Source organism: Prionailurus viverrinus, chromosome B1 (genome assembly GCF_022837055.1).
Source record: "Prionailurus viverrinus isolate Anna chromosome B1, UM_Priviv_1.0, whole genome shotgun sequence".
Classification (NCBI taxonomy): domain Eukaryota; kingdom Metazoa; phylum Chordata; class Mammalia; order Carnivora; family Felidae; genus Prionailurus; species Prionailurus viverrinus.
In genome coordinates, this window is record NC_062564.1 from 60,373,003 (window position 1) to 60,400,860 (window position 27,858).

Consider the following 27,858-nt stretch of genomic DNA (forward strand, 5'->3'; position numbering starts at 1 on the left):
GGCTCATTTTCCCAAACACTATTTTTTTAATGTTTATTTATTTGTTTTGAGAGAGAGAGAGAGAGAGAGAGAGAGAGAGAGAGCAGGGGAGGGGCAGGGAGAGAGGGAGAGAGAGAATTCCAAGCAGGCTCTGCATTGTTAGCACAGAGCCTGATGCAGGGTTCAATCTCATAACCTTGAGATCATGATCTGCACTGAAATCAAGAGTGGGATGCTGAACCAACTGAGCTACCCAGGTGCCCCTTCCCAAACACTATTTTTAATCCTTGGTAGACCTGTGAGTAGGCCTGAAGTCTCTTAAAGAAAAACTGGATGGGCCATAAGGGACCTATACCAGTGTTAGGAGTCATCTAATCAAAGCATTATGGCATTAGAACCACCAAGAGCCTAGTGAACAATTGTCCTTGATAGAAGTCAGTTGATGATCATTGACAGTCAATAATGTCTATTTGAATAAGTGAATAAATTAATGAATAAGTAATGTCTGTGAGGCTTTAACTTTTAGGCAAAATAAGATAATCACAACAGTGTTTTCTCTATAATTCAAATGCTAATTTTAGGTTATGAGGCCATGTCTTCATCTTTTATCTTTATTTATAACTGTGAACCTCCTAGCACTCCCGAGTCACTGCTAGAATGTGGGCACTTTAAAGACAGGGGCTTTTGTTGTGGCTTTTGTTATTTCACTGTTCCATTTGCAGTGCCTAAATCAATGGCCAGAATGGTAGATAACTCAATAAATGTTTATTGAATAAATGAATGAATCAGTTACATTGTTTTCTGGTATTTCTCATTCCAGTATTTCTTCTCACTCACTGCTGTGTTTGTGGTGTGGTCTACAGTGGAAAAAGAGCTATCCTGAAACTCAGATGACATGAAGTCCTAGTCATAACTTTGTTGCTCTTTAGTTGGCAGACTTTGAGACCATACTAACTTCCTGTCCTTGGGCCTTGTTTGTTACATGAATTGTAATAAGATACACGGTAATTAAATTATGTTGAGACTTAGCCAAAATAAAAGCACCCTATCCCCAGAAACACATACAAATATTCATATATTGTATACTATTTCATGGATTTCATAGAACTCACCAAATCTTTTCATGGAACCCTAGCTTCAAACTCCTTTCCAAGCTAAGCTATACACATTCTGTTACCTATCATCTTCAATGCCCATGAATATCTGTGCCGTTCTAGGAATGGAAAATCAGACTGTCCATTTATTCAGCAAATACAAGTGATTACTTGATGTGTTCTTTATGAGGATATTTTACAAACACCCTCCATTTGTAGGTCCTGCAATGTGTGCTGTCAAGTCACAGCACAGCACAAAGTACAACATGGGTAATTTAATAGTAGTTGTTAGGAACAGCTACTACTGTTTACCTCTCTGTGGGAAGATATCTTTTCTTTGGAAAGAGCTGGAGGTATGTCTCTCTCATAATAGCCTGCAGAAATCACTACTAAGTAACAACTTGGTAAATCTTTTTTTTTTTTAATTTTTTTTTCAACGTTTATTTATTTTTGGGACAGAGAGAGACAGAGCATGAACGGGGGAGGGCAGAGAGAGAGAGGGAGACACAGAATCGGAAACAGGCTCCAGGCTCTGAGCCATCAGCCCAGAGCCCGACACGGGGCCCGAACTCCCGGACCGCGAGATCGTGACCTGGCTGAAGTCCGATGCTCAACCGACTGCGCCACCCAGGTGCCCCAAATCTTTTTTTTTTTTTATGGTAGAACTTACCCCTAAAGGCAAAATATTAGAGACAGTGACAAAAATTTATTTTCCTCTTGGAAAAAAGAAAGCCATATTGCTAAGGATTTATCTGCTCCTTAAAAAGGGAATGGAAGTCAGTAATGAATTGAAAGGTGTGAGATCCCAATTACCTGAGAGAATATCTGAGAATTCGGTGTTTCCTAGTATGAAAGTTGAACCAGTTACTAGGGAAGGGTATTAGTTCATTAAGGTATCAACTTGCCATGTTAGTGCATTGCGTCAATAGCTAATGTACCTTTCCTGTATAGAATTAACATCCTTACTAAATAATTAAATTCAGGGGAAAGTGACTCAATGAAGAGCATATTCATGCATCTTTAATTCAATCAGAGCTAATTAGCATTTGTTCTGGGATAAAAGGTCTGCTGTACACCAAATAAATTATTACTTACCAATTGCAACTAGCAACTCTTGGAAGTATCCATCATAACATTCATTAATGGCATCTACTAGGTCTTGCCCAGAAATATTTTGGAATTCCTGGAAAACTTCAACAAATTGATAAAATTCAAAGGAGAGTTTATACATATTATAAATTTACAACATAAATATTGATTAGATTGCTGTAAATAGTGAAAGTAAATAAAATATAAAGGTGCAGGTTGAGTTGGAGTAGGCTGTCTTTTACAAATTTTCAGAGTGTTTTATACAAGTAGAAAACAAATTAATAAATAAAAGGAACAGAAAGGTATAGAAGTCAAATAAAGTGCCAGCTAATATTAATGCACCTTTAAGACCCATATGGCAGCTTTGCATAGATCATGACATTAATAATAATCACCTTGACTTGTAATGGACTAAACTATGTTCACTATAGTCTCTTCAGGACAACACATAAAATGCCTAATAGGAAATAGCTAATATATTTGAGTAAATGCTCCATCAAAAACAGAGATTATTTTAAAAGATTCAGTACTTAAAGATTATATAATTCAGTTATTAGAAAAAATAAAATTATAAGAGAACTTAATTCCTTAGTAATGTCATTAGATGAGACAAATCTGTATAAACATAATTCAAAATAAGCACTTTTGTCATAGCTATATGAAACATTTCCCTTTTCTTTCTGCCAGTTAACAACTTGCTTTTTATTACACAGTCAGTTAAGTAGCTGAAAAGGAACTTGATTAACAATTACCCAGCCATAGTTGTTGATAACTTTTGTTGCACAGGATCATTTGCAGCATGGTTTTGTGTTCCCCTGTCTTCTGTTGACAGGCTTCCCACAGGACCTGAAACATCATACAGCTAGGAAATAGCACCACAACCACCTCAGACATTTTAACAAAGGTTTTCCATAGTCATTTTGAGATCTGGTTCTAGTTACCATTGCATCCTGAGCAGCCATTGCAGGATCTGTGTATCCTTCTTCTCTGGTTCCCTGCAAAATAAGCACAGGTTTTCCTTTGTAAATTTTCTTAATTAACGGTCCATATAGGATTATTAGGACAAAAATCTTTGATAATTCCTGAGAAAATTCTATCATTATTTGGAGTCTACATTTGTTGAACGCTATATGAAATATAGGTCTTTTTTAAAAAAAATGTGCCATTTGTAAATGTTTATTTATTTATTTTGAGGAGGGGTAGAGAGAGAGGGAGAGAAAATCCCAAGCAGGCTCCACACTGTCAGCACAGAGACCTACACAGGGCTCCATTTCATGAACCATGAGACCATGACCTGAGCTGAAATCAAGAGTTGGATGCTTAACTGACTGAGCCACTCAGGCACCCCTAAACATGTAGGTTTCATTTTGTCTTTGCACTGGTGGTAATCTTTAAAAGATGTCAAAATGCTTTTCACTCTTCCAGCTCTCTGTGCAGAGTCTTCTTCCCATCAAACTGGGCATCCAAGGTCTGGCAGTGGGCAGTACAGGTGGATTTAACATTATTAGAGAGAAAGAATGAGTCAATATTCAGTCTCTGACCTGTAAAATAGGATATATATGACAATAAAATAATCATTAAATCCAAATTTTGTGTAGTAAGAATGTTTTGCAAATTTGTTTCATGCCCAGCACTACCACCCCTTTATGACCAAGGTGATTGAAGAGATGTCCATCACAAACAGTCAGGAAGGATGGCTAGCCAGTGCAGCAGCCTCTGGTCCCCAAGAATTATGATGGAAAGAAGGGAGAAAGAATTAGGAGAGATATGTTATGAGACAGTTCATTTAACCTTTCCCTTGGTTTGAGATCTGGAGGGAAGGCTTTCTTTTTCTTTATCTTTTTTTTTTTTTTTAATTAATTTTTTTTTTCAACTATGCTGAGAGAACAGTGAAAATAGGGTGGCTTTTGCTCCTATCTTCTGTTTGAACTTTGGAAATGGCCCCATTGTAATGAACTCAGGGATATAACAAGATGGGGCAGAGGAAAATCGAAATACTACTCTCTTGAATTAATATCAATCCCTAAATAGGATTAATGGACTACTTATCTGCTCCTGATGGAGAAAATTTCTCATCTGGATCAAATTTCTTATCTGTTCTTGATGGAGGAACTTGTATGCTAGTTGAGAACCTGGCTGTGGAGGCTGACAGATACAGTTGTTTTATAACCATGACAGAGACAGATTGTTCTAGTAGCCAAGAGCTATAAGGTGGACTATACTGGTGGATTGTGTGGGACCTAGAATTTAGGGGGATTATTCAGCTCCAGTGAGAACAAAGATGAGGCTAAACCATCATAGAAGGTTACTTGGCTCTGATCAAACTGAGACAGAAAAAGGATCATAAATTGACCAGCTGCATGGTTTGGCAGCTAATGTTGAGAAATGCTCGTATCCTGGACATCTACATCTCATAGGCTACATGTCCAAAGTTGCCCGGAACCACCATTCCATAGCCAAGATGAGCAAGGATGGAGGAAGTGTCTTCATGATCTGAGGACACTATCACTCTCATAATGATACCTTGTAAAACACACTCACATGCTTCTCCACCAAATGCTCTCTTGGTGAGAAGGAGAAGGGACGGCCAGAAATCTGACAGTTGAGTATTTAACTTAATAACTGTGTAAATAATATTGAACATGGACTCACATTAACTGTTCAAAGTATTGTATGGATTAAATTTGCTATATTAATATAATTAAATACTAGGTTTCCTTGCTAACCAAAAGCTGGAGGTATATGAGAAAGATCAATTTATTCGTAAATAAATACACTATATACTTTAGTGAGTCAATGTGTAACCCTGGAAAATTTAATATGTTTTATCACAACTTAGAAGTTGTATCAACTAGAATTATCCAGCTAAGGAAAAGTTGATACAAACTTATCATACACATTTCTTCTGCCTCATTTCATTTGCCTAAAATATTAGGTGACTAAGACTGCATACGTGTAACTCTTACTTAAAAAATCTGTGTATTATTGTTATTATTATTATTATTTTTAGAGAAAGAGAGAACGCAAGCAGGGGACAGGGGCAGAGGGAGAGAGAGAGAATTTTGGGATCGATTATGGGACTTGATCCCACAACCCTAGGATCATGACCTGAGCCCGAGTCACCCAAGCACCCCAAAAATCTCTGTATTTTTATAAGCAAGTGTGTACATATGGGCAAGGAATATAAGACAATGCTTGAGTGCGAACATAATTTTATTAAGTGGTAGAATTATGGGAGTTATTTTGCCTTCATATTGCAGAAATTTTAAGGTGCAGGGATCTTGGGGTTGTATAGTTTTGTCTCTTAAAGATAAAAAATAAATAGGCTTACAGATACTAAATGAATTCCTCAAGGTCTTATTATTAAGAAAAATATGATTATTTGATTTCAATGCCATTTCTGGCCTGAGATTTGGTTACTATACTCTTCCCTTAGCCGAAAGAACTCATTATTTTTAGATAATATCCTCTGGCCAGTCTCTTATGGCTTTAATTTACCCAAGCCATAAATGACTGAAAGCAATAAATGTGCAATATCTTCTATGAACATATGTTGTTTCTTTAACAATATAAACTTATCATGGCAATTCATAGTCCTCATCTTATATGACCTATCAGTAGGATTTGATGCACTTGCTCTCTCTCCTTGCTATGCCTTCATCACTGGACTTGCAGGATCCTGCCCTCTCTTTTTCCTTCTGTTCTATTTCATTGGTTACTCCTTCTCAATCTTACATATTAATCCCCTTTTCTTTTCAGTCTCTTAATACTGGAAAGTTGTAGTACACAGTTTTTGGTCTTTGTCTGTGTCTATAATCCTTCCCTTGTTAATCTTAACCATTCATGTGGTTTGTATGCTATCTGCTTTGTAGTGATACCCAATTTTACATCTCTAGCTCAGATCTATCACCCAAATGTCAGATGCATATATTCTAAATGCCAAGTGAACATCTTCACTTGGTTTTCTAATACACATATTAGACTCAACATGTTCAAATCTATCTTCTGGTCTCCCTCTAACTCAAAGACCTCTTACATCCACAACCTTCCACATCTCATTTTATAAAACTCCATCATTCCTCTTGCTAAGACTAAAAAACTGAGCAATATTTTATTCCTTCTTTTTTTTTAAAGTTTATTTATTTTTGAGAGAGAGAGAGAAAGAGAGAGAGAGAAAACACAAGTGGGGGAGGCAGAGAGAGAGGGAGACACAGAGTCTGAATCAGGCTCCAGGCTCTGAGCTGTCATGCTGAGCCTGACATGGGGCTCAAACCCACAAACTCTGAGATCATGACCTGTGCTAAAGTTGGATGCTTAACCAACTGAGCCACCTAGGCACCCCTTATTATTTCTGTTTTACTTTTAAATCCTCTACCCAATTCCTGAGGAAGTAATATGGACACTACCTTCAAAACACATGCAGAATCTGGGCACTTTTCATCACTGCCAGTGTTCTCCTATGAGTCCAAGTTAACATTATATCTTGACTTTGTTGATCATACAGTATCCTTACAGGCTTGTTTCTATCCTGTCTCCCTACTTTTTTTTTCTCAACACAGCATCTAGTGTGAATATTTTATTTTTTTTTAATTTTTTTTTTCAACGTTTATTTATTTTTGGGACAGAGAGAGACAGAGCATGAACGGGAGAGGGGCAGAGAGAGAGGGAGACACAGAATCGGAAACAGGCTCCAGGCTCTGAGCCATCAGCCCAGAGCCCGACACGGGGCTCGAACTCACCGACCGCGAGATCGTGACCTGGCTGAAGTCGGACGCTTAACCGACTGCGCCACCCAGGCGCCCCGAGTGTGAATATTTTAAAGCATAAGATCATAATATTCCTTTTCTCAAAACCCAGAAATGATTTACCTTTCCCCATTTCGTTCAGAGCAAAAGCCAAAGTCCTTAGAGTGGCTACAGGTTTGACCTAATTTCATCACCTGTTACTTGTCTGACATTACCTACCACTACTATAGTACCTTCCTTTGCTTGCTCAGATAGCACCAGCTGGCTCCTTGCTATTCTTTACAACCATCAGCCATTCCCTTGCCTTAGAACTTTTCTCTTTTTCCCTTTGCCTGTATTACCCTATTATAGCCATTCATTTGCTAACTCATTCTTTTCAAATGTTTGGTCATATCTCATCTTCTCGAGGACATTTACCCCGACCAACCTATATAATATTGCAGCCTACCTACTATGCCCAGCCCAACAGTTTCTATCCCCATTATCCTACTCTGTCATATCTTTCATCACTTTCTAACATTCTATATAATGTACCTGTTCATTATGTTCACTAGATTTCTCTTTAATTGTTCCTATTCCCCCACTACAATGTAAGCATCTTAAGGACTGATGTGGTCTTTGTCTCTATTGTTCATTGACAATTCCCAATTGTTTAGAATCATGCTTGGCACATTGTAGGTACTTGACAAATACTAACTGAATCAATACTAAATGAGTGGAGGAAAGATAAAGAAGTGGCTTTTAGATAGCAGAATTCAAATATCAGTTATATTACTACAGCTTTGTAATATAACTTGAAGTCTGGAATTGTGATATCTCCACTTTTATTTTTCTTTTTCAAGATTGCTTTGACTATTCGGGGTCTTTCGTGGTTGCATACAAATTTTAGGATTATTTATTCTAGCTTTGTGGAAAAGCTGTTGGTATTTTAATAGGTATTGAATTAAATCTGTAGACTGCTTTGGGTTGTATAGACATTTTAACAACATTTGTTCTTCCAACCCATAAGCATGCAACGTCTTTCCATTTGTTTGTGTCATCTTCAATTTCATCAATGTATTATACTTTTCAGAGTATAGGTCTTTCACCTCTTTGGTTAAATTTATTCCTAAGTGGTTTATTATTTTTGGTGTAGTTGTAAATAAGATTATTTTCTTAATTTCTCTTTCTGATGCTTCATTGTTAGTTGTATGGAAATGCAACAGATTTCTGTAGATCAGTGGAGCAGAATAGAAAGCCCAGAAATAAACCCACAATTATATTATAATATATCTAAAATATATTATTATAAATATATATTCCTGAGACAATGGAAAGAAAAACAAAACTAAAATATCGGGACTACATAAAAATAAAAAGCTTCTGCACAGCAAAGGAAATAACCACCACAACTAAAAGATCACCTACTGAATGGGAGAAGATATTTGCAAATGATATATCCAATAAATGGTTAGTATCCAAAATATGTAAAGAACTTAACACCAAAAAACACAAATAACCAAATTAAAAAATGGGCAGAAGACCTGCACAGACATTTCTCCAAAGAACAAATCCTGTTAGCCAATAGACAAATGAAAAGATGCTCACCATCACTGATCATCAGGGAAATACAAATCAAAACCACAATGAGATATCACCTCACACAAGTCAGAATGATTAAATTGAACAACACAAGAAACAACCAGTGTTGGTCAGGATGTGGAGAAAAAGGAAACCTTGTGCACTGTTTTTGGGAGTGCAAACGGGTGCAGCAACTGTGGAAGACGTAGTGGTTCCTCAAAAATTTAAAAATAGAGCTATCCTATGATCCAGTAATCACATTACTGACAATTTACCCAAAGAATATGAAGACACTAATTCAAAGGGATATATGCACTCCTATGTTTACTGCAGCATTATCTACAATAGCCAAGATACAGAAGCAGCCCAAGCGTCCATCAATAGGTGAATGGATCCTGAAGGTGTGGTATATATATAATAGAATATTATCTAGGCATAAAAAAGAATGATATCTTACCATTTACAACAACATGGATGGATCTAGGGAGTATTATGCTAAGGGAAATAAGCCAGTCAGAGAAAAACAAATACCATTATGATTTCACTCATATGTGGAATTTAAGAGACAAAACAAATGAACAAAAAAAAAAATAAAGAGACAAACCAAAAAACAGTTACCAGAAGGTATGTTGGGGTAATGGGTGAATTAGGTGAAGGGATTACAAGGATACATATCTTGATGAGCACTGAGTCAACATATGAAATTGTTGAATCACCATATTGTACAGTTGAAGCTAGCATAACACTGTGTGTTAACTACACTGGAATTAAAATAAAGAATAAAAAAAGATCAGTTAGAAGATGTAGGAAGACTTTACACATCACTGAAGTTTTCTTAGTGATTTCCAATCAAACTATATAGCTAAGTAAACACCTACGCTTACAAAGTTTGTGGTAAATATTTAAGAATTTTCTGCAGTTCTGGGTATATGAAATATTTTTTGAAACATAGGATTTTTGACATTAAACTTGAAATGGTGCTTGTCTCTTTACTTCTTTGTGCCGTTAATTACCCAAAGCACTTTAAACAGACTGGTAGATTTAAAAAAATGTGAATAAAGTAAGTTTGTGATTTAGTTTTTTCCACCAAGGCAGAGTCAAGCTGATTTCATCATGTAAAAAGCCTAAGACAGCAGCATGGTGTGTGTAATTGATGGAAATGTCAAAGAAATGGCATCAGTGAGTATAGAATTTGGGTTAGGGGCAAAGTAAAACTGTGAAAAGAAGAAATTAAGGGACTTAAAATCTAGCTGAAAATATTTGGACAAGGTAATTTGAATACAGATGATCACTGAAAACTCATGGCAATACATCCCCTGTGGTCGGTCTCACTGTACCAGTTTGAGAAACATTGTAAGGAAAATCCGGACAGCCAAGCATCCAATTGGGTGGTTTCCATTCTTTCTGTGAAAACATTTATCATCTCTAGTGTGATTTGCACATGCTGATTAATTAATCTCCAAGTGATTATTTTTTTTTAATTATTTGACAGATAATTAGATCTCCTGTAAATCTAGTTTAATAAAAGCATGCACGAAGTGTTGAAAGTCCATTTAATGATTGGCATTCGTTTTCAACAAGATGTTCTGGCTGAGTTGTTTCCTTATTAGAAATATCCCTTTTGGAAAATACTTTAAAGATTAAGTAAAAAATCTCTCCCAGAAAATATGACAATAATTTTCAACACTTTCATTTCATGAATACCTTAAGGCTCCTATGCTCCAATTCCCTCAATCTCTATTAATTCACAAAAAGAGGCGTGCTTAGTTTTCATGATGTTAAAAAGATGAAAGCCATGGACAGTCTTTAGTTTGATTCTGAAAATAAAAATGTAGAGGGAAGTAGTGGATGTAATTTCAACAATTGAAGAATTTTAAAGTACATGTATTGGGAGAGAATTAAAAGAAGAATGGGTTCACATTCCTTAAATTACAAAGTAAATCTCTCTAATCTGAATCTCAAGAAGGTTAAATAATAAATATAAGGACATAGAACTGATTTATGATAGAGCCAAGTGGAAAAGAAATATAGAGTGTTACACAGAGTATATCTATCTATCTACCTATCTATCTATCATCTATCGCCTATCATCTACCTATCATCTCTCTGTCATTTATATATACACCAAGAAAGGGAGATTGAGAAAGAGAAAGAGAAAGACAGAGACAGACCGACCGACAGACACACACACACACACACACACACACACACACACACAGAGTGAGAGAGAGAATAATGGTCCCGACTACAGGGTGAAAGATATTTGTTTACACTGAAACAGCCATCAGTTTTCTGGTCGAAACTCACCAGCTCTAAACTGCACAACTCTTTAGGAAGAAATTCCATTTCTTTTTTGTAAAATGTCCGGACAAATTCTCTCTGAAGTGGTGTACATCCCAGATAATGGTCAGAAGTGATAAACTTTTTCAGTTCCCTAATTCACTTTTTATCTTTTCCCAACCTTCTACATTTACTGATCCAAATGCTAAATCAGAAGCTCCCGACTGAACAGCCACTGATGTAGATGTCAGGAGTCAATGGAAAATCTTCAAAATATTTAAAAATCTAAGAGAAATTATATATTTTATTAAACAGTGTGAATTGCCATGAGACTTCTGGCCTTCAAAAAGGCTATTATTAAAGAAGATTGTACTAAGATATATCTTTATGTTTATTACTTCCATTTTCTATTGTAATGTAATGTAAGTAATTTTTATGAAATCCATATTATTTTATACCTATAAAGTGTGTTTTACATTTTAAGAGAAATGTACTGTGAAACCTTATAAGTATATAATCTTTAAGTAAACTATTTAATTTTCCTTGGCTTGTAAAATTTAAGTCTCTATTCACCCTCATTTTTTGATATTGTCTGTTGGAAGGAAAACCACTACACAGAAAAGCTATTTCAAAGTTAAACACACACACATAATTTCATGTTTAATCTCTGGAAAATGAAATTAGGAAGTAATACTTTATACTATAAAGTCATAATCCAAATTAGGTAAAATCCCATGGTGACATAAATCAGTGTGTTGTTTTAAAATATGTGTGTCTATGTAGATAATATTATTATACATACAAGTACACATAGATATATACTTTATCAATAATAAAGCATTATTGTTTAATTTCAGGAAAAAGGAAGTGTGATTATGAATAAGATTGATTGCCCTATTACAATGAGAAAACACTGTTCACTGACTTTTTCCTCCATGACTTATTTTCTGTCATGCTAAATTTTCAGAATGGTGTGTTTTATTTTTTCCTGGAATATAAGAATCTTTGCTTTAAAAAAAATATACACTGCAATCTTGATTATGAGATGTCGGTACTTTTAAGTGGCTTACAGTTCAACCACTGAAGAGATACAGAAATTTTAAGAGGTCATTTGCATATCGGTCATTGACATTTTGTCAAACAGAAGTAGAACTGGAGTGGAGTCAGATGGGGTTGGAGTTAGGAGAAATTAGATTTAAACAAGGCGGGGATCGTGTACTTAGTCCTATTTCCATATTGGCCTTCTCATTCAGTATATGTGTAATGGTAATCTCTCTGAGCCTCAGTTTGCTCATCCCTGCAAGGAGGGGTTATAGCCATTGGGTTCCTTGGAAAGCTGACTCTGAGATGGAGATCAGCACATCTTGCTTGTTATGGAGTGTGCTTGGGAGCAACACTCATGGAAGGGAGAAGAAAGAAGCAGGATTCGGCAGCAGAAGCTCGACTGTGATATAGCTCTAATGGAATGCAAAGTTATCCTAATAAAATACATTTGTTTCTTACTAGAGAATGTATATTTTTCTTTAACAAGGTTTTTAAAATTTTTTTTAATGTTTTTTATTTATTTTTGAGAGAGACAGAGAGAGGGAGATTGGCAGGTGAGGGGAAGGGAGAGAGAGAGAGAGGGAGACATAGAATCTGAAGCAGGTTCTGGGCTCCAGGCTGTCAGTGCAGAGCCCAATGTGGGGCTCAAACTCAGAGACTGTGAGATCATGACCTGACCCACAGTTGGACACTTAACCTACTGAGCTACCTAGGCACCCAAAGAATGTATATTTTCCTTTAATAAATTGAAATAAATTTCTATTTGGATGTTAAGAAAATAAGCGCTTGTTTGATATTAAGATGGAACTCATCGGTTTACAATGGAACTCTTGGCTTTCCTCTATTAGGGGCAATGGCTATGCCAATATGAATTTCTGCCTGGAAACTGTTGTTTTAATTTATATTTTGCAGCCTCACTAGTTGAAAGTTTAAACTGTTTTTTTTTTAACATTTATTTATTTTTGAGAGACAGAGAGAGACAGAGTATGAGCAGGGGAGGGCAGAGAGAGAGGGACACACAGAATCCTAAGCAGGCTCCAGGCTCCGAGCTGTCAGCACAGAGCCTGACATGGGGCTTGAACCCACAGACCGTGAGATCATGACCTGAGCTGAAGTCAGATGCTTAACCGACTGAGCCCCCCAGGTGCCCCTCATTAGTTGAAAATTTAAAAAAATAATGATCCTTTTAAACTGAGAGAATGTTTTGTTTTGTTCTGTTTTTGTTCTTTAGGTGTTTAGTTTTTATATAAATTCCAGTTAGTTAAGACACAGTGTAACATTAGCTTCAGGTGCAAAACACAACGATTTAATACCTACTTTTGACACCCGTGGTCATCACAAGTGCCCTCCGTAATCCCCATCACCTATCCAACCCATCCCTCCACCCACCTCCCCTCTGGTAACTGTCAGGCAAACCAAGTTACAGACTTAAAAAAATTTTTTTTAAGTTTGTTTGTTTATTTATTTTTGAGAGAGAGACAGAGAGAGTGAAGGGGGAGGGGCAGAGAAAGAGAGGGAGAGAGAGAACTTCAAGCAGGCTCCACACCATCAGCATGGAGCCCGAGGTGGGGCTCAAACTCACAAACCATGCGATCATGTCCTGAGGCAAATGAAGAGTCAGACGCTTAACTGACTGAGACACCCACACGCCCCAAGTTACAGATTAACTACAGAGAGAATGTTTTAATTAAAATTCGTCTTATGACATTTAAGAGTTAGGAAATATTCAATTGACATGCTGTCAACAGAGATCATTTTTTAAATTAATCATTATTATTAACACTTTTCCCCATAATGACTTCAACCTCTCTCATAGGTTAAAATAAGTTTATTTCTTCAACAGTTTACACAGAAGTATATAGCTGAACTATGAAAAGACAAACTGTCACTATCCACTGATGTTATAGTCCTAGAGATCTGAACCTCAAACCAGGACTTGATTAACTGAGGTTGGTGATACGGGTAGTTTTATGACTGTGCAGCAAAACCAAGCAAATCCAAATCAAACCAAATGAAAACCAAATACAATGAAGCAAATTTGTGACTTTATCTTTAAAAATTGAAAATTTTAATTTAATTGAAAAGTCAGTGGATATGACTGGTACATACCACCTTTCTCATGTGAACAGTTTGAAGAAATCCAATCAGTCCAAAAGGGCCATCTCTCCTCATTTTGGGGCAGTTAATATCTGGCTTCCTCAGCAGTGTTTTCCTTTGGATTTTTTTATTCCTAATTCAAAACTGATAGTAACTTGGACACACACACCCACATAAAAGGACAAAAAAGAATTAAAATCCATGTTGCCTGGCAATGACTGGATAGTTAGTGTTCCTATCTAGTACTTTTATTCATTCTTTAATCCAATCATATAAAATGTGTGTGAAGTACAATATGAAGGTTTTAAACACAGTAAACACATGTTAGGGGAAACTACACCTCCTGTGTTTGATTGGATCTGTTAACCCACCCCAAATAAGGAAGACAGCAAAAGGACATAATAAGAAAGGAAGGAAAATGAAGTAATTTAAATTTGCACACTGCTATTGATATTTTAGAGGAAAAAGTTATTATTAATGGTCATTTCCTCACTTTAACTATTTTTGCATACAGACTAGTTCTAGACAAGGTAGAGATAATTCTTAATGCTTATCTTGGGTGATGTAATACAATACTTTAATTTCAGAAACAGAGACAAAGCTGTCCATTTTTTAAAAAACAAAGCTTTGTAGAAGTAAAAAAAAATAGGAATCTCTGTAAGGTAAATATTTGAATTTGTAATTTTTGGGAAAAAAAGTCAGCATATGACTATGGGCCTATTTTCCTGAAGAGCTGGGTAATACTCTGTCTTTTTTTCCTAACCTGAAGTTTCCTTGTTTCCTTTAATTTTTTAAAACTTAGCTGGGACATCAAGAATTCTAACTGCTTTCTCTGTTGGAAGACAGCCAGTAAGACAATCTGAATAATAAAAGAGAGGGATTGTTAATAGCTTTTTTTTTTTTTGCCTAAATACATGTCCCTTGCCTCCTGCTGGGTTTTCTCATGGTTTCTTGTCTCACTTCGGCGTATATTCAGGGTACATCTGATTGATTTGATCAGTACAAACTCAATGAGAATGGAATTAAGAAATTAAAGAGATGATAAGAAGGGGAAACTAGTTTTTATTCTTAATAAGTTAGATTCTCTTAAGTTAAGTCACAAGCGAGGCTCTCAATATGTTTCTTTCCATTTGTTGTGGTAAATTAGCATGACACGTGCAACTTAATTTTTTCCTACTTACGTGGAGATGATAATAGATAAAGTCTTCCCAGTCATCTCTCATTCTGCCAGATATTTCCCTGTGGCTCTCTATTGCTTACAGGAACCTCGTCAACCTGGCAATGCCAGCCAGCAATTTAATCAGACGGTTTTTCCTATTTAGCAGGAGTCCTTCGAGTGAGCCAGCATGCTCAAGCAAGACGTTTCTACTTACCCTGAACCACCTCCTTCCTCTTCCCCAGGTGTGCAAATGATGTTCCTTTTCTAGAATTCTCATAGACCTATTGTATATTAAGCCTCATTTTTTACTGCAGCAAGCATTGAACTTTATTCACTCAGACTTTTAAAAGAATTTGTTCTTTGTAGCATTTATTTCCAAAAAGTCTGACTTGCTTTTTATGTATCATATACTGAGCCTAGTTCTAAAACTGTAAACTGTAAACTCATGATTGGGAAACTACTGGGAAAGGTGGATATGCAAACACATCTCACATTATGTGGTAACATTGAATAAAAATACATAAGACAGGCTTAGAGGAGAGCAATTCCTGTGAAGTAGAAGAAGACTTTGAAGGGTATGTTCAATCAGAGGCCTGATGGGAAATGATTATTCCCACACTAGTTTTCACACCAGCATTTTTGAAATTTGCTTTGTTGGAAAACAATCAAACAATCAATCAATGAAATACAGGTAAAGGTTGGACAATATTTTTTCACACACACATGCTTTATGTATGCCAAAAACAAAAGAGAAGGAATAAAAGATTAAAATAGAGGTGGGTTTTTGTTTTTCTCATATGAATTAATTACACATGTTAAGATTAGTTATATAGAAATCAAAAATACAGCTAATATGTTCAGATTAACATTGTATAATATGTATATAGTATATAGTGTGATGAACGTCATCATTCTATGAGTTAGATTAGAAGTACGGCCAAGAAACTTTCACACAGTGATCTTTCAAAAGATCACTTAAAATGGTGATATGTCAAAAAACATAAAGCTTGGATAGAAATGTAAAGACATTTACTTTTAAAGTACTTATAAGAAATAATGCAGAACATTTTTATTTGTTTGTTTTTTTGTTTATATATTGCTCTCCTTTTGAAAATTCTCTTTGTGCCCAATATAGTCATCCTCATAGACTTCCTGCTTATTGCCAAGTATATCTTCATCCTTCCATCTTCTGTTGCTCACTGGCCTGTCTTGGTTTCAGTTTTCAAGTCTCATTTTCACACTGATAGGTGATCACCAAACTTATTTCATCTTCTTTGAGGACAAAAAAACCGACTATAAGGGGAATTAGCTGATGGGGGTCTAGCCAATGAAATGTGAGCAAAAGTGATAGATATCACAGTGAGGTCCATAAAAGTTCCCATGAACAATCCTCCACCCTGTTTCTGCTTCTGTAGATTGTGGATTGGAATGATGAAATTAGAAGCAAGATGTGAAGATGGATTAGCCACTAGATGGAAAAAGAATGAGCCTCTGAATCACTTTTTGGAGGAGAGCTGTAAGCTGATCAAGAGAGCCCATTCTGGTCTTCATGTGAATTTGATAACTGTCATTTACTTTATGCTTTTGGCCATGTATTACAAGAAAGAGATGAGCTCAGCAAATAATTGCCTGGTTTGCAAGCTGAAATAAAAGAGGTAGAGAGAAAGTCCAGATATTTGGTGTCCCTAACAGTTATAAGGGGGAACCACTGATCCCAAGCAATGTAAGCTGGAACCTGAAAAAGATTTGAAAAGCAAACACCTGTTAAGACTCAGCCCTGCAGCGTGTATCTGACTAAATATGTTATCTGAGAGGACTTCCAAGGAACTGGCTTTTAGTTGTGAAAAACAAGAGGCATGGTCAGGGAGAGTGCAAGGATGCAAATAGGTCTAGGAAAGAAGTTCTGGTAGGCTAAGTGGTATACAGTATTCACTGGAATCAATTACATTAGACTTCTTCCAAGTTTCTTAGAGATTTACATTTCCCAAAACATCGTAAATCCAGATTAAAGAAAAGTGTGCTACTCAAGCTGCAAACAAACTGTTAGATGTCTACATTTGCCAAAATTGAGCTGTGAAAGAGATATAAGCCTCACGGAGGATATACTCCACAGCACCACTTCAGATAAACCTGAACAGGACAAAGGGCAAGGAAGAACATCTCAGAGTTTGGCAATAGTGGCCATAAAAATGTTGAGGCTAAAAAAAATTCCAGGAACTCATAGAAGCAATTGGAACCAGAGTGGCTCAGAGAAAAGGAAGAAAGGACATTCCATGGTCCATCCCATATTTTCATCTGATGATTCTGACTCCCCTCCTGAGTGTGTGGGGCCTTGGACTCCTGAAGGACCTCAGGCAGAATTCTTACCCTACTCTTCTCCCTCTTGGGTCTTTCTCCATCTTTCTACATATCATTCTTCCACCTTTATTCCCTAGAAGGGCTATCATTTATTCTTTTATCATTAAAGACAATGGAATTTTTTCTTAATTTTACATCCCCATGTAAAAAACCTGTCTACCCACAGTTCTTGGTGAAATTTTATGCTAGCTACCGACTACTCAGTTATGTTCTTGACATAAAGAGAGAAGTTTTGGGATTTTAGAAATGCTTGCTTCATTACATGCATTACATACACACACACACACACACACACACACACACACACACACACTCATACGACGTAAAACCAAGCCAAAATACTGGTTCCTAAGACACTTTCCAGTTTGGACATCTAGGTCTTCTTTTGTTAGTAAAGAACTGAATATCGATTCTCTTTACATTCCTGAATGCCTTTGCTGAATTGGATGACAGATTATATAAGACAAAGGTTAATTATATCTAAAAATATTATTATTGTTACAATGCTAATGTGTGGGATGTTTTTAAGAAATATTAATTGGATAGGGGCGCCTGGGTGGCGCAGTCGGTTAAGCGTCCGACTTCAGCCAGGTCACGATCTCGCGGTCCGGGAGTTCGAGCCCCGCCTCTGGCTCTGGGCTGATGGCTCAGAGCCTGGAGCCTGTTTCGGATTCTGTGTCTCCCTCTCTCTCTGCCCCTCCCCCGTTCATGCTCTGTCTCTCTCTGTCCCAAGAATAAATAAACGTTGAAAAAAAAAAGAAATATTAATTGGATAGAAATAATACCATTTAGTCAGTAGATAAAAATAAAATGTGTCAAATTTTAATTTGAAACAGTATTCCTTTGTGTTCATGTATAATACCACGGAATTTTCTGAGGTAGAGCTGAGGATCAGATGCTGGCATGTGCGAGTCTATAGAAATCAATTCAAATTCTGGATTTCTACTTATTAGCTCTTTAGACAGAGAGCTAGAACCTAGTACGTTTTGTTTTACATTTTTTATTTATAAAATGCTTATAAGAATATTTATATTACAGTATTTTGTAGTTATTAAGTGAGAAACATGCTACTACTAGGCTATACTAGGACCTCAGAAGTTAGTATGCACCCAACCTGTTTAGTAGCTTTAAAAAAATAGAAATAGAATTATAATTTCTCATTAGAATTATAATTGTAACTGTAATATTTTAAATCTTTTAACTACCTTATAAGGTATAATTACTTATGTATATTTCTATAATCATAACATCTTATATGTAGTAGATTTTTTTGAGAATAGAAGTGGTATATTATTCATATTTGTTTATTTCTATATCCAAATCAAGTTTCTATTAGAGTGGTTGGAATTTAGCTGGCGTTAAGTAAACATTATTATCCAGAATTTACTGTTAAACTGGAGTTTTCTGTTCTATTTTTTGAAAAGGAAACATATATATTTTTTAATAATGCAAAATGGTGTGAATTTTTGAATTTCATACCTGGACCAGGTTCATGAGAGTATCCCTGAAGTGTCCTGAGGTCTCTGAGTAAATGTCCTCTTGAAGGTTGCTGTTGTATTCTGGGGAAAAAAAACTTCCATGTTAAAGGTATGATTTATTATAGAACCACATAACAATGTGCTTTGTATAAGTTAATGCTATTGCCCCAGTTGTGGGTGGAAAGCACAGGAAATACAATCGATCTGTTGACATCTCTTTGTCTTGAAGCCAATTTTCTAAACAGTTCTCTAAAGAAATGTGGTAACTAACAGTAGCATAGGCACAGGTCTGTTTTCTTAAAAAAAGATTGTCTTTATTCCAAAATTGAAAAACACCATTGAAAGTCATTTCACATTCTCTAATTCTCAAAATTTGCTCTTATGCATTCTATTTCCATAAACTGCTACCCAGCCCAGCACTTTCCCCAGGTGCTCTGTCTCATTTTAATATGTAAAAAAAATGTTTATTTATTTACTTTTGAGAGATAGAGTACAAGCGGGGGAGGAGGAGGGGCAGGCAGAGAGAGTGGGATAGAGATAATCCCAAGGAGGCTCCATACTGTCAGCTCAGAGCCCCAACGCAGGGCTCCAACTCATGAATCTAGAGCTCACCTGGTGAGATCATGAACTGAGCTGAAATCAAGAATCAGATGCTTTGGTTAAGCTTCCGACTTTGGCTCAGGTCATGATCTCACAGCTTGTGGGTTCAAGTCCCATGTTGGGCTCTGTTCCAACTGCTTGGAGCCTGGAGCCTGCTTCCGATTCTGTGTCTCCCTCCCTCTCTGCCCCTCCCCCGCGCACGTTCTGTCTTTTTCTCTCTCTCTCTCTCAAAAATAAATAAACATTAAAAAATTAATTTTTTAAAATTTATTTATTTATTTTTTCAATATATGAAATTTATTGTCAAATTGGTTTCCATACAACACCCAGTGCTCATCCCAAAAGGTGCCCTCCTCAATGCCCATCACCCACCCTCCCCTCCCTCCCACCCCCCCTCAACCCTCAGTTTGTTCTCAGTTTTTAAGAGTCTCTTATGCTTTGGCTCTCTCGCACTCTAACCTCTTTTTTTTTTTTCCTTCCCCGCCCCCATGGGTTTCTGTTAAGTTTCTCAGGATCCACATAAGAGTGAAAACATATGGTATCTGTCTTTCTCTGTATGGCTTATTTCACTTAGCATCACACTCTCCAGTTCCATCCATGTTGCTACAAAGGGCCATATTTCGTTCTTTCTCATTGTCATAAACATTAAAAAATTAAAAGGAATTGGACGCTTAACCAACTGAGCTACGCAAATGCCCCTCATTTTAGTATTTTAAGTGAAGGTTCTTCATCCCCACTGGGAAATACCCCTTGTTTTTGTTCAAATGCAACAGAGCTGACTGCCTAGAATATTTTCTTGATATTCAATGTGAGGCAATACATGAAGCAATGCAATTTAAAGTATTATATCTTTAAAAAAATAATTAGCTTATCTGCTCTTAAAATGTGTAGAAATTTGATTTTGTGATAGATCACAGTGATGATGAGATTTATGCAAAGTGAACCAGTTACCCATATTTGTAGAATTTGCTAAGTGCTCATTGAACTTAGCCTTATTTAGTCTATATACCTGGTCTCTTCAGGGTAAGCGATAAAATGCTCCTGAACCACAGTGCTGGCATTAACCTGTATTAATGTAAACACTCACCTCATAGAAACTTGTAATTCTTTTCCTGGAAACTTTGCTTAACTTGATTGTGCAGAGAATTGTTTCATTTTTGGTAATATAATCATCAGTTTTACCCAGTGAGTTGATTGGTCTTGAGTAAGTGATATATCAAATTTAAGAGTGTCTTAGAAAAAACTTTAAAACACATAAACTGAAATATTTTGTGTGTTATTTGAAAAATATGAAGTTTATGTGTGTGTAAAATATATGCACATATGTATATTTCCTTACGCAAATAGTAGGCTTCTCGCATCTGGAAAATTTCTCCATTTGTTCTTGAAGCTAAAATATCAATGAGGCAATTCTCTTCAGTGCCTGCTCCCTGTCATACAGAGAAAGAGAGAAATATAAAGGCATTTGTATTGGGAATAATAGTGCATCTTATGTATAATAAAGATTTACAACATTCCTGATATTCTGAGAGATGGCAGAAAGGAAAGAAAGGATGTTTGGGATAAAGATAGGTCCTATTCAGTTCTGGCTCTGCTATTTACTAGCTGCTTGGCCCTGAGGAGATATTATTATCTGAAATCCTATTCCTTCATTTAGAATAAAACAACATGGGACTTTCTAAATAATGTGGAAAAAGATGTTTGAACAAGGCTCATGGCACTGATATTTTTGCTGCTAGAATATCATTCTTTGGAGAGCTGAAATTAGAACGTGGGTCTCCTAGTTTCCTAAAGATGCTTCAGGGACCACTCCCTGCCTCTCCCTAAATGTGAAATTTTGTACTATTGGTCTAAACATTAGGCTGGGTGCTTTTTATGGTCTCTTACAGCTATATGGACAGATTTTTTTCTCTGATTTTTCTCTGTTGTTATAAAAACAACACATATTCCAGAAAATGTTAGAAATCCTTACCATTCCATGTAATATTGATAAAATGTAACAGTTTATCTAAACAGTAACATATGACTTCCTTCTTATAGTTGTGGTCACATCATTTTGCAAGAGGTAGGAATTGCCATATGCAACTTCAAAAAAGCGATTAGTTGAAATTCATATGAATTTTATACAATGTCTATTTTCATCTGCAAATATGATGGCCAAAATCCAAGTTCCCTTAGTTTTTCCCCTTTCCTGTCTCCTGTCACACATTGTGTGCAGATTGCATAATCTGGTCATTGGCAGGAATCGTATTGGAATGACTGCAATGGTTCTGCAGGTGTTTAATATCAGCAGTTGGAAGATGTTAAAAAGCCTTTTGTACCCAATCCCTAGCCAACAAAGTCTCTATCAAATCTGTAGTCAATTTATTTCTCGGAAATGACTTTTCTGTAAAGAATTATTATAATTCTTCAGAAGTAAAAGTTTTATACTTTAAATTAAAAAAAAAATTAATATTTATTTATTTTTGGGAGACAGAGAGACGGAGTGGGGGAGAGGCAGAGAGAGAGGGACACAGAATCTGAAGCAGGCACCAGGCTCTGAGCTGGTCAGCACAGGGCCCCGTGTGGGGCTTGAACCCACCAAGTGCGGGATCATGACCTGGGCCAAGTCAGACGCTCAACTGACTGAGCCACCCAGGTGCCCCAAAAAGTTTTATACTTTTGAGCAATAGTTTTTGGAAAGGAGTAACTTGAGGTTACAAAAATAAACAAAGATAGCATCTATATTTTGTCTCTGACTCAGTATCCCACTTTTACTGAGTCCAATTTTTACAAATAATTTGAAGAGGTTCACATGTTTTATAACATTTTTGCTTAATATATGAATGTGTACTAGGGAGAGATAAATATGGACAGCACTGGAGGCTTATTTTGGTTTTTTTTTTTGGGGGTTTTTTTGGTTGTTCAGCATAGAGCTGGGTCAGTGAATCTGAGTTTGTGCAGCAAAAGAATAGGCTGATCCAAGCTCCTGGGCTCTAGAAGCCCTCTCTTCCTAACAGGGTCACTTCACCTGAGCACAGCATCGTCACTGTTTTATTTATTTATTTATTTATTTATTTATTTATTTATTTATTTACTTATTTTTTAACGTATGTTTATTTTTGAGAGACACAGACACAGTGCAAGCTGGGGAGGGACAGACACACAGGGAGAGAGGGAGACACAGAATCCGAAGCAGGTTCCAGGCTCTGAGCCGTCCGCACAGTGCCGGTTGCGGCACTCAAACTCGCGAACTGAGAGATCATGACCTGAGCCGAAGTCCAGCCACTTAACTAAGCCACCCAGGCACCCCTCACTGTTTTGTTTTTGCTCAGATATTCTTTGCCCCATCCCTAATCACATACAGGAACATCACAGGGCAGTTCCCTCTCTACTTAAATATTGCCCTGCACTTGTTACAGGTATATTTTTGTATCAGAATAGTACCTTCATGGCATGCCAGAGTTCGTGAGCATCATAAGAAGGTGGCGGGTACATGAGGCCAACCATGACATCTTTGAAGTGATCTGAAAGTTTCTCCTTCAGGTCACCAATTAGGTCCTATGGATGGAAAAGTAAATACTTTTATTATATTAGGTACTAACTTTACAAGAGACATGGGATAATTGCAGAAAGTCTTCTACTAAGATGTCCTTTCCTATGTCATTTCACATAGTAAGAAGCCTGGTTTTGCATTACAGGAGTGGATGGACTTGATGGGTTTGAAAGTGTCTTATGTAATCATATCTCTGCATGAGAGGTCATATACATGGACATTCTAGTCATGTAAATACAAAATGATCTTCTTTCCCTAATCCCAGCCCCAACTTCTGTGTTGATCTCATTATGAAAATAAGTAAAATTTGAAACCTAAAAACATTATAGTTGAGAGTTCTTAGTTTTCTTATATGGAATTAATGAAACATTGGTCCTTAAATAAAATATACATTTTATTTTATCATTGAAGCAGTATCTATTAGCAGGAGTTCATGGTTATACTATTGCCAAAAAGCTGTGTAAATGAATTGAGTAATCTAAGAACTTTCATCAAATAGCCACGGTAATACATTTGTTTAAAATATTGAAAGTTAAACACTTCAGGAGAAAAACAAGCATGCTGAATTTTAGTTCTTGGAATACAGATTATAGAAGTATAAAATTGATCATTTTAATTTTCACTTTTATTTTATTAGTGTAGACTGGCTGTTTAAAAATGTGAATGTTAAATGCATTTTTTGTAGGGTTACAAAGATATCTGAAAGATGTTTAAAACTTAACATTTCTTGCTAAAATATATACAGTATATTCAGTTGTACTTTAAAAATATGCAATATTTTAGTTTTGAGGTGATTCAATAATAGATTCAAGTAAAAGCTGCCAATAAGACATAATATGCTTTATTAAAATAAAAACAAAATAGTCATAATTTTCATTTTATTTAGTATAATCTGACAACATCATTCCTAGATTGTGGGTTTTCTTATTTAGCAAATAAAGCATTTATCCATAAGTTGGTAACCAGTAACGCAGAGAATCTATTGAATTTTTGCTAGGGTCAATGCAATTCATTTAATGAGCAATTAATAAATGCCCAGAGTTGTGTCAGGTGCTTGGAGTATATACAAGAAGCATAAGATCTCCCCTTTCATGAAACTTATATTCTATTTAATTCCCTCATTATGCACCAGTGACTATTTCTAATTTATTTACCAAATAGTTGTTAAGGTGATGTGAGCCAAGCTTTCTTCTAGGTATTGAGGCTACATCAAAGAATAGAATATATATAAACATATGAGCTTGTGAAACTTATATTCTTATGCACACAAGAGCTCAATAAATTTTTTTGAGTGAAAGATTGCAGTTATTCAATACTGTTTGATTTAATACCATTTCCCAGACACAGTGGTAGGTGCTGGAGAATTGCAACACAGTCTCTGTTTTCAAGGAGATTGATATTCCACAAACCCAGAGGTAACATAAGTAAAAATGTGAGCTAATACATTTTCTAAGGCTTTCAATATCATTTTTCACATTATAAGATCCTAAAGCAGTAGTACAAAACAGTTAGATGAATTCAGGTAAGAGATCAGAATGGATTTATAGGATTACAGAACCAAGTTACGTTTAGACAAGGAAGGACATGCAGCACTGTGACAGGAGATGGAGAAGCCATTTGTAAGATTAACTTTATGTGTCACCTTGGTTGGCCCACAGTGCCCAGATTTTAGGTGGTACATTATTCTAGAGGTTTTGTGTGAACATATTTGGTAGATGAGTAAAGCAGTAGTCTCCAAAACATGGGTGGCCCTCATCCAGTTAGTTAAAGGCTTTAATAGAAAAAGGCTAACATCCCCCCAAGAAGAGAGAATTTTGCCTGCAGACTGCCTTTGAAATTGAACTGCCAACTCTTCCCTGAGTCCCCAGCTTGGTGGCCTACAGGGCAGATTTTGAGCTTGCCAGTCACCACAATCATGTAAGCTAATTCCTTTAAAAAAATCTCTCTTTAGATTGACAGAGATTACCTTGCTCTCCTTGAACAGTTTTCCATTACTGTTACAAGAAATGTTGAGCTCCATAACATTGCTGTAAGGTCCTGCATGATTTGGACAGCGAGAGAGTGAGTGTGGGAGAAGGACTGAGGGACAGAGAGATACATTTTTTCTCTTTCTTTCTTTCTTTCTTTCTTTCTTTCTTTCTTTCTTTGATAAGTGAGAGGAGGAAGTGTGGATCCTGATGGAGGGGCGGGGCCAGGATGCGCTGGGATTTGCTGAGTGTCAGGGGTGGCTAGGAGAATGGCAGAGATAGGCCTGCGGCGCTATGGCCATACCACTCTTCCCAGAGAGATTGAGCCCCATCCCGGGAGCTCAGAGTTCTAAAAGAGCCAAGAGCCAATCGGAGATTCCTGAGAGGATAAACACCTGGTGCCCCAGGTGTGGCAGATGCTCTTCCCAGACTTGTCCGGTAGGGAGTCTTACTAATGCCACCTATCAAGCATGTATGCGCATATATGCATATGCTGTTGGTTCTGTTTCTCTAGAGAACCCTGACTAATCCACATTCAGGAAGGTAAGTCAGTCAGTAAAAGAAAAATGCAGAGCCTGCGGGGGAAATCCTTGTACCTGTATATCGGTGTTTTCCTATGGGGTGTGAATAAGTCAATCTGTAGAGACTGAAAGATCCACTTGAGGAGAAGATGGGTATTAAACTAGACTTTATAGCACAGAATTACGTGATAACTGGATCTTGGCTCCTGTGGGAACTCAGGAACCGTGGAAGCTTTTGGTGACAAAGGAACTCTAAAACTGTGTCCCATTAATGCAACAAATAATTATGGCTTCTTAAAATGAAGATTTTTTTTTTTCAATGTGCATCATCAAGAGATGCAAATCTTGCTTAAAATATTAGCTATTTTAGCCTTTCCAGCGGTGACGACCTGCCCACAAGAACATGCCCCTCGCGAAGGACCTCCTGCACCCGTCCCCGGAAGAGGAGAAGAAAGCACAAGAAGAAGCGCCTGGTGCAGAGCCCCAACTCCTACTTCATGGACGCGAAGTGCCCAGGGTGCTACAAAATCACCACCGTGTTCAGCCACACGCAGACGGTGGTGCTATGTGTGGACTGCTCCACCGTCCTGTGCCAGCCGACAAGGAGGAAAAGCAAGGCTCATAGAAGGATGCTCCTTCAGATTGAAGCAGCACTAAATGCACCCTGAGTCAACATGAGTGGGGAACTATCCCAATAAACAGATTTTGGATTAAAAAAAACTAGCTATCTAAACTTTAATTTCAACCCCTTACAAATTTAAAATGTAGTATATTTTATATAAAGAGGCCTGCGCCCTTAAAATTATTTCCATAAATAATTTCCCATCATTTTGTTATTTTAAAAATCTAGGATACAATACTTCTTTTCTTAATGGTCTCTTCCAGATTAAAAAAAAAAAAACTTTTAAAAAAGGAATCAGATATTCATGTAGGGGATCTATGAGAGTCTGCAACAGATCGAATAACTTTTTTTATTTAAAAATTACTAAGTAATTTTAATCACTCTTCTTCTTCCTCACCTTTAAGTCAAGTCTACCTTGCACAACTGTTTTAAGGGTGAAGTCAAGTAGGAGTGGGACTAGGGTCTGGACAAGCTACATTCAAACTTCAGCTTTGCCCTTAAGGTCATGCTCTCTGTCGTAGACATGGAAATAGAGAGTTTAACTCCCTAACTATACTGTCCTGGCCAGGCTTTCTTTGCTTTCTCAATCCTCTGCCTGTTCACCCTCTCCCATGCCCACCTGTAGCTCCTTCCCAGTAATCAAGTCCTGGCCAGTTGGACTAGCACAGGATTGAGATGTTTCCTTCAATGTGGCTTGTGATGTACCTCTTCAAGAATTTGTTCTCTCATTACAACACGATTAACTTCAAAACTAACGATAAAAGTGTATCTAGAGAATCTGAAATATTTGGAAATTAAAGAATATACTTTGACACGATGCAAGGATCAAATAATACATCACAAGGAAGTTAGAAAATACTTTCAATTTGATGAAGGTGAAAATGCAACATGTTAAAATTTGTGGAATGCAGCTAAGATAGTGTTTGACAGTAAATTTCTAGCTTTAAATATTTATATTAGAAGAAAAACGTATGAAATGAATGATCCAAGATTCCACATCAAAAAACAAAAACTAGAAAGGGTAAATTAAATTCAGAATAAGAACAAAGAAAATAGTAACAGGATCAGAACTCAATAAAACAAAAAATTGATAAATACTAGAAACTGTTAATAAAATCAAAATCTGGTTCTCTAAAAAGATCAGTAATGCTAATAAAATTTTAATTGGGCTGATTAAGAAAAGAGAGGGGTGCCTGGATAGCTCAGTTGATTAAGTGTTTGACTTTGTCTCAGGTCATGATCTCACAGTTCTTGGGCTCGAGCCCCATGTTGGGCTCTGTGCTGACAGCTCAGAGTCTGGAGCCTGCTTTGCCTTCTGTGTCTCCTCTCTAGCTGCCCCTCGCCTGCTCATGCTCTGTCTCTCTCTCTTTCTCACACACATACACACAAAAATAAACATTAAAATTTTTTTTTTTAAAAGAGAAAAAAGAAAATACAAAATATCAATATTGGGAATGTAAGAGTGTCTTGTTTTTGTTTTTTTTTAAACTTTTTTAACGTTTATTTATTTTTGAGAGAGAGAGAGAGAGCATGAACAGGGGAGGGTCAGAGAAAGAGGGAGACACAGAATCTGAAACAGGCTCCAGGCTCTGAGCTGTCAGCACAGAGCCCGACGCAGGGCTTGAACTCACGGACCGCGAGATCATGACCTGAGCCAAAGTCAGACACTTAACCGACTGAGCCACCCAGGCGCCCCTATAAGAGTGGCTTGTACAAATACTACAGACAAA

At 36.7% G+C, this 27,858-nt stretch overlaps 1 protein-coding gene and 1 pseudogene across 1 annotated transcript in view; one reads left to right on the forward strand and one right to left on the reverse strand.

The window, feature by feature from the left end:
* The window catches only part of ANXA10 (annexin A10), a 98,407-nt gene that overhangs the window by 6,253 nt on the left and 64,296 nt on the right, over nt 1-27,858 (reverse strand). The window contains exons 4-9 of the mRNA XM_047856353.1: nt 22,910-23,023; nt 20,823-20,913; nt 18,885-18,964; nt 3,104-3,157; nt 2,915-3,008; nt 2,169-2,264 (exon numbers count right to left, since the gene is read on the reverse strand). Of these exons, the coding sequence (XP_047712309.1) occupies nt 2,169-2,264; nt 2,915-3,008; nt 3,104-3,157; nt 18,885-18,964; nt 20,823-20,913; nt 22,910-23,023 (529 nt within the window). The remainder of the gene's footprint in view (nt 1-2,168; nt 2,265-2,914; nt 3,009-3,103; nt 3,158-18,884; nt 18,965-20,822; nt 20,914-22,909; nt 23,024-27,858) is intronic.
* LOC125163969 (40S ribosomal protein S27-like) lies at nt 25,910-26,217 on the forward strand (annotated as a pseudogene).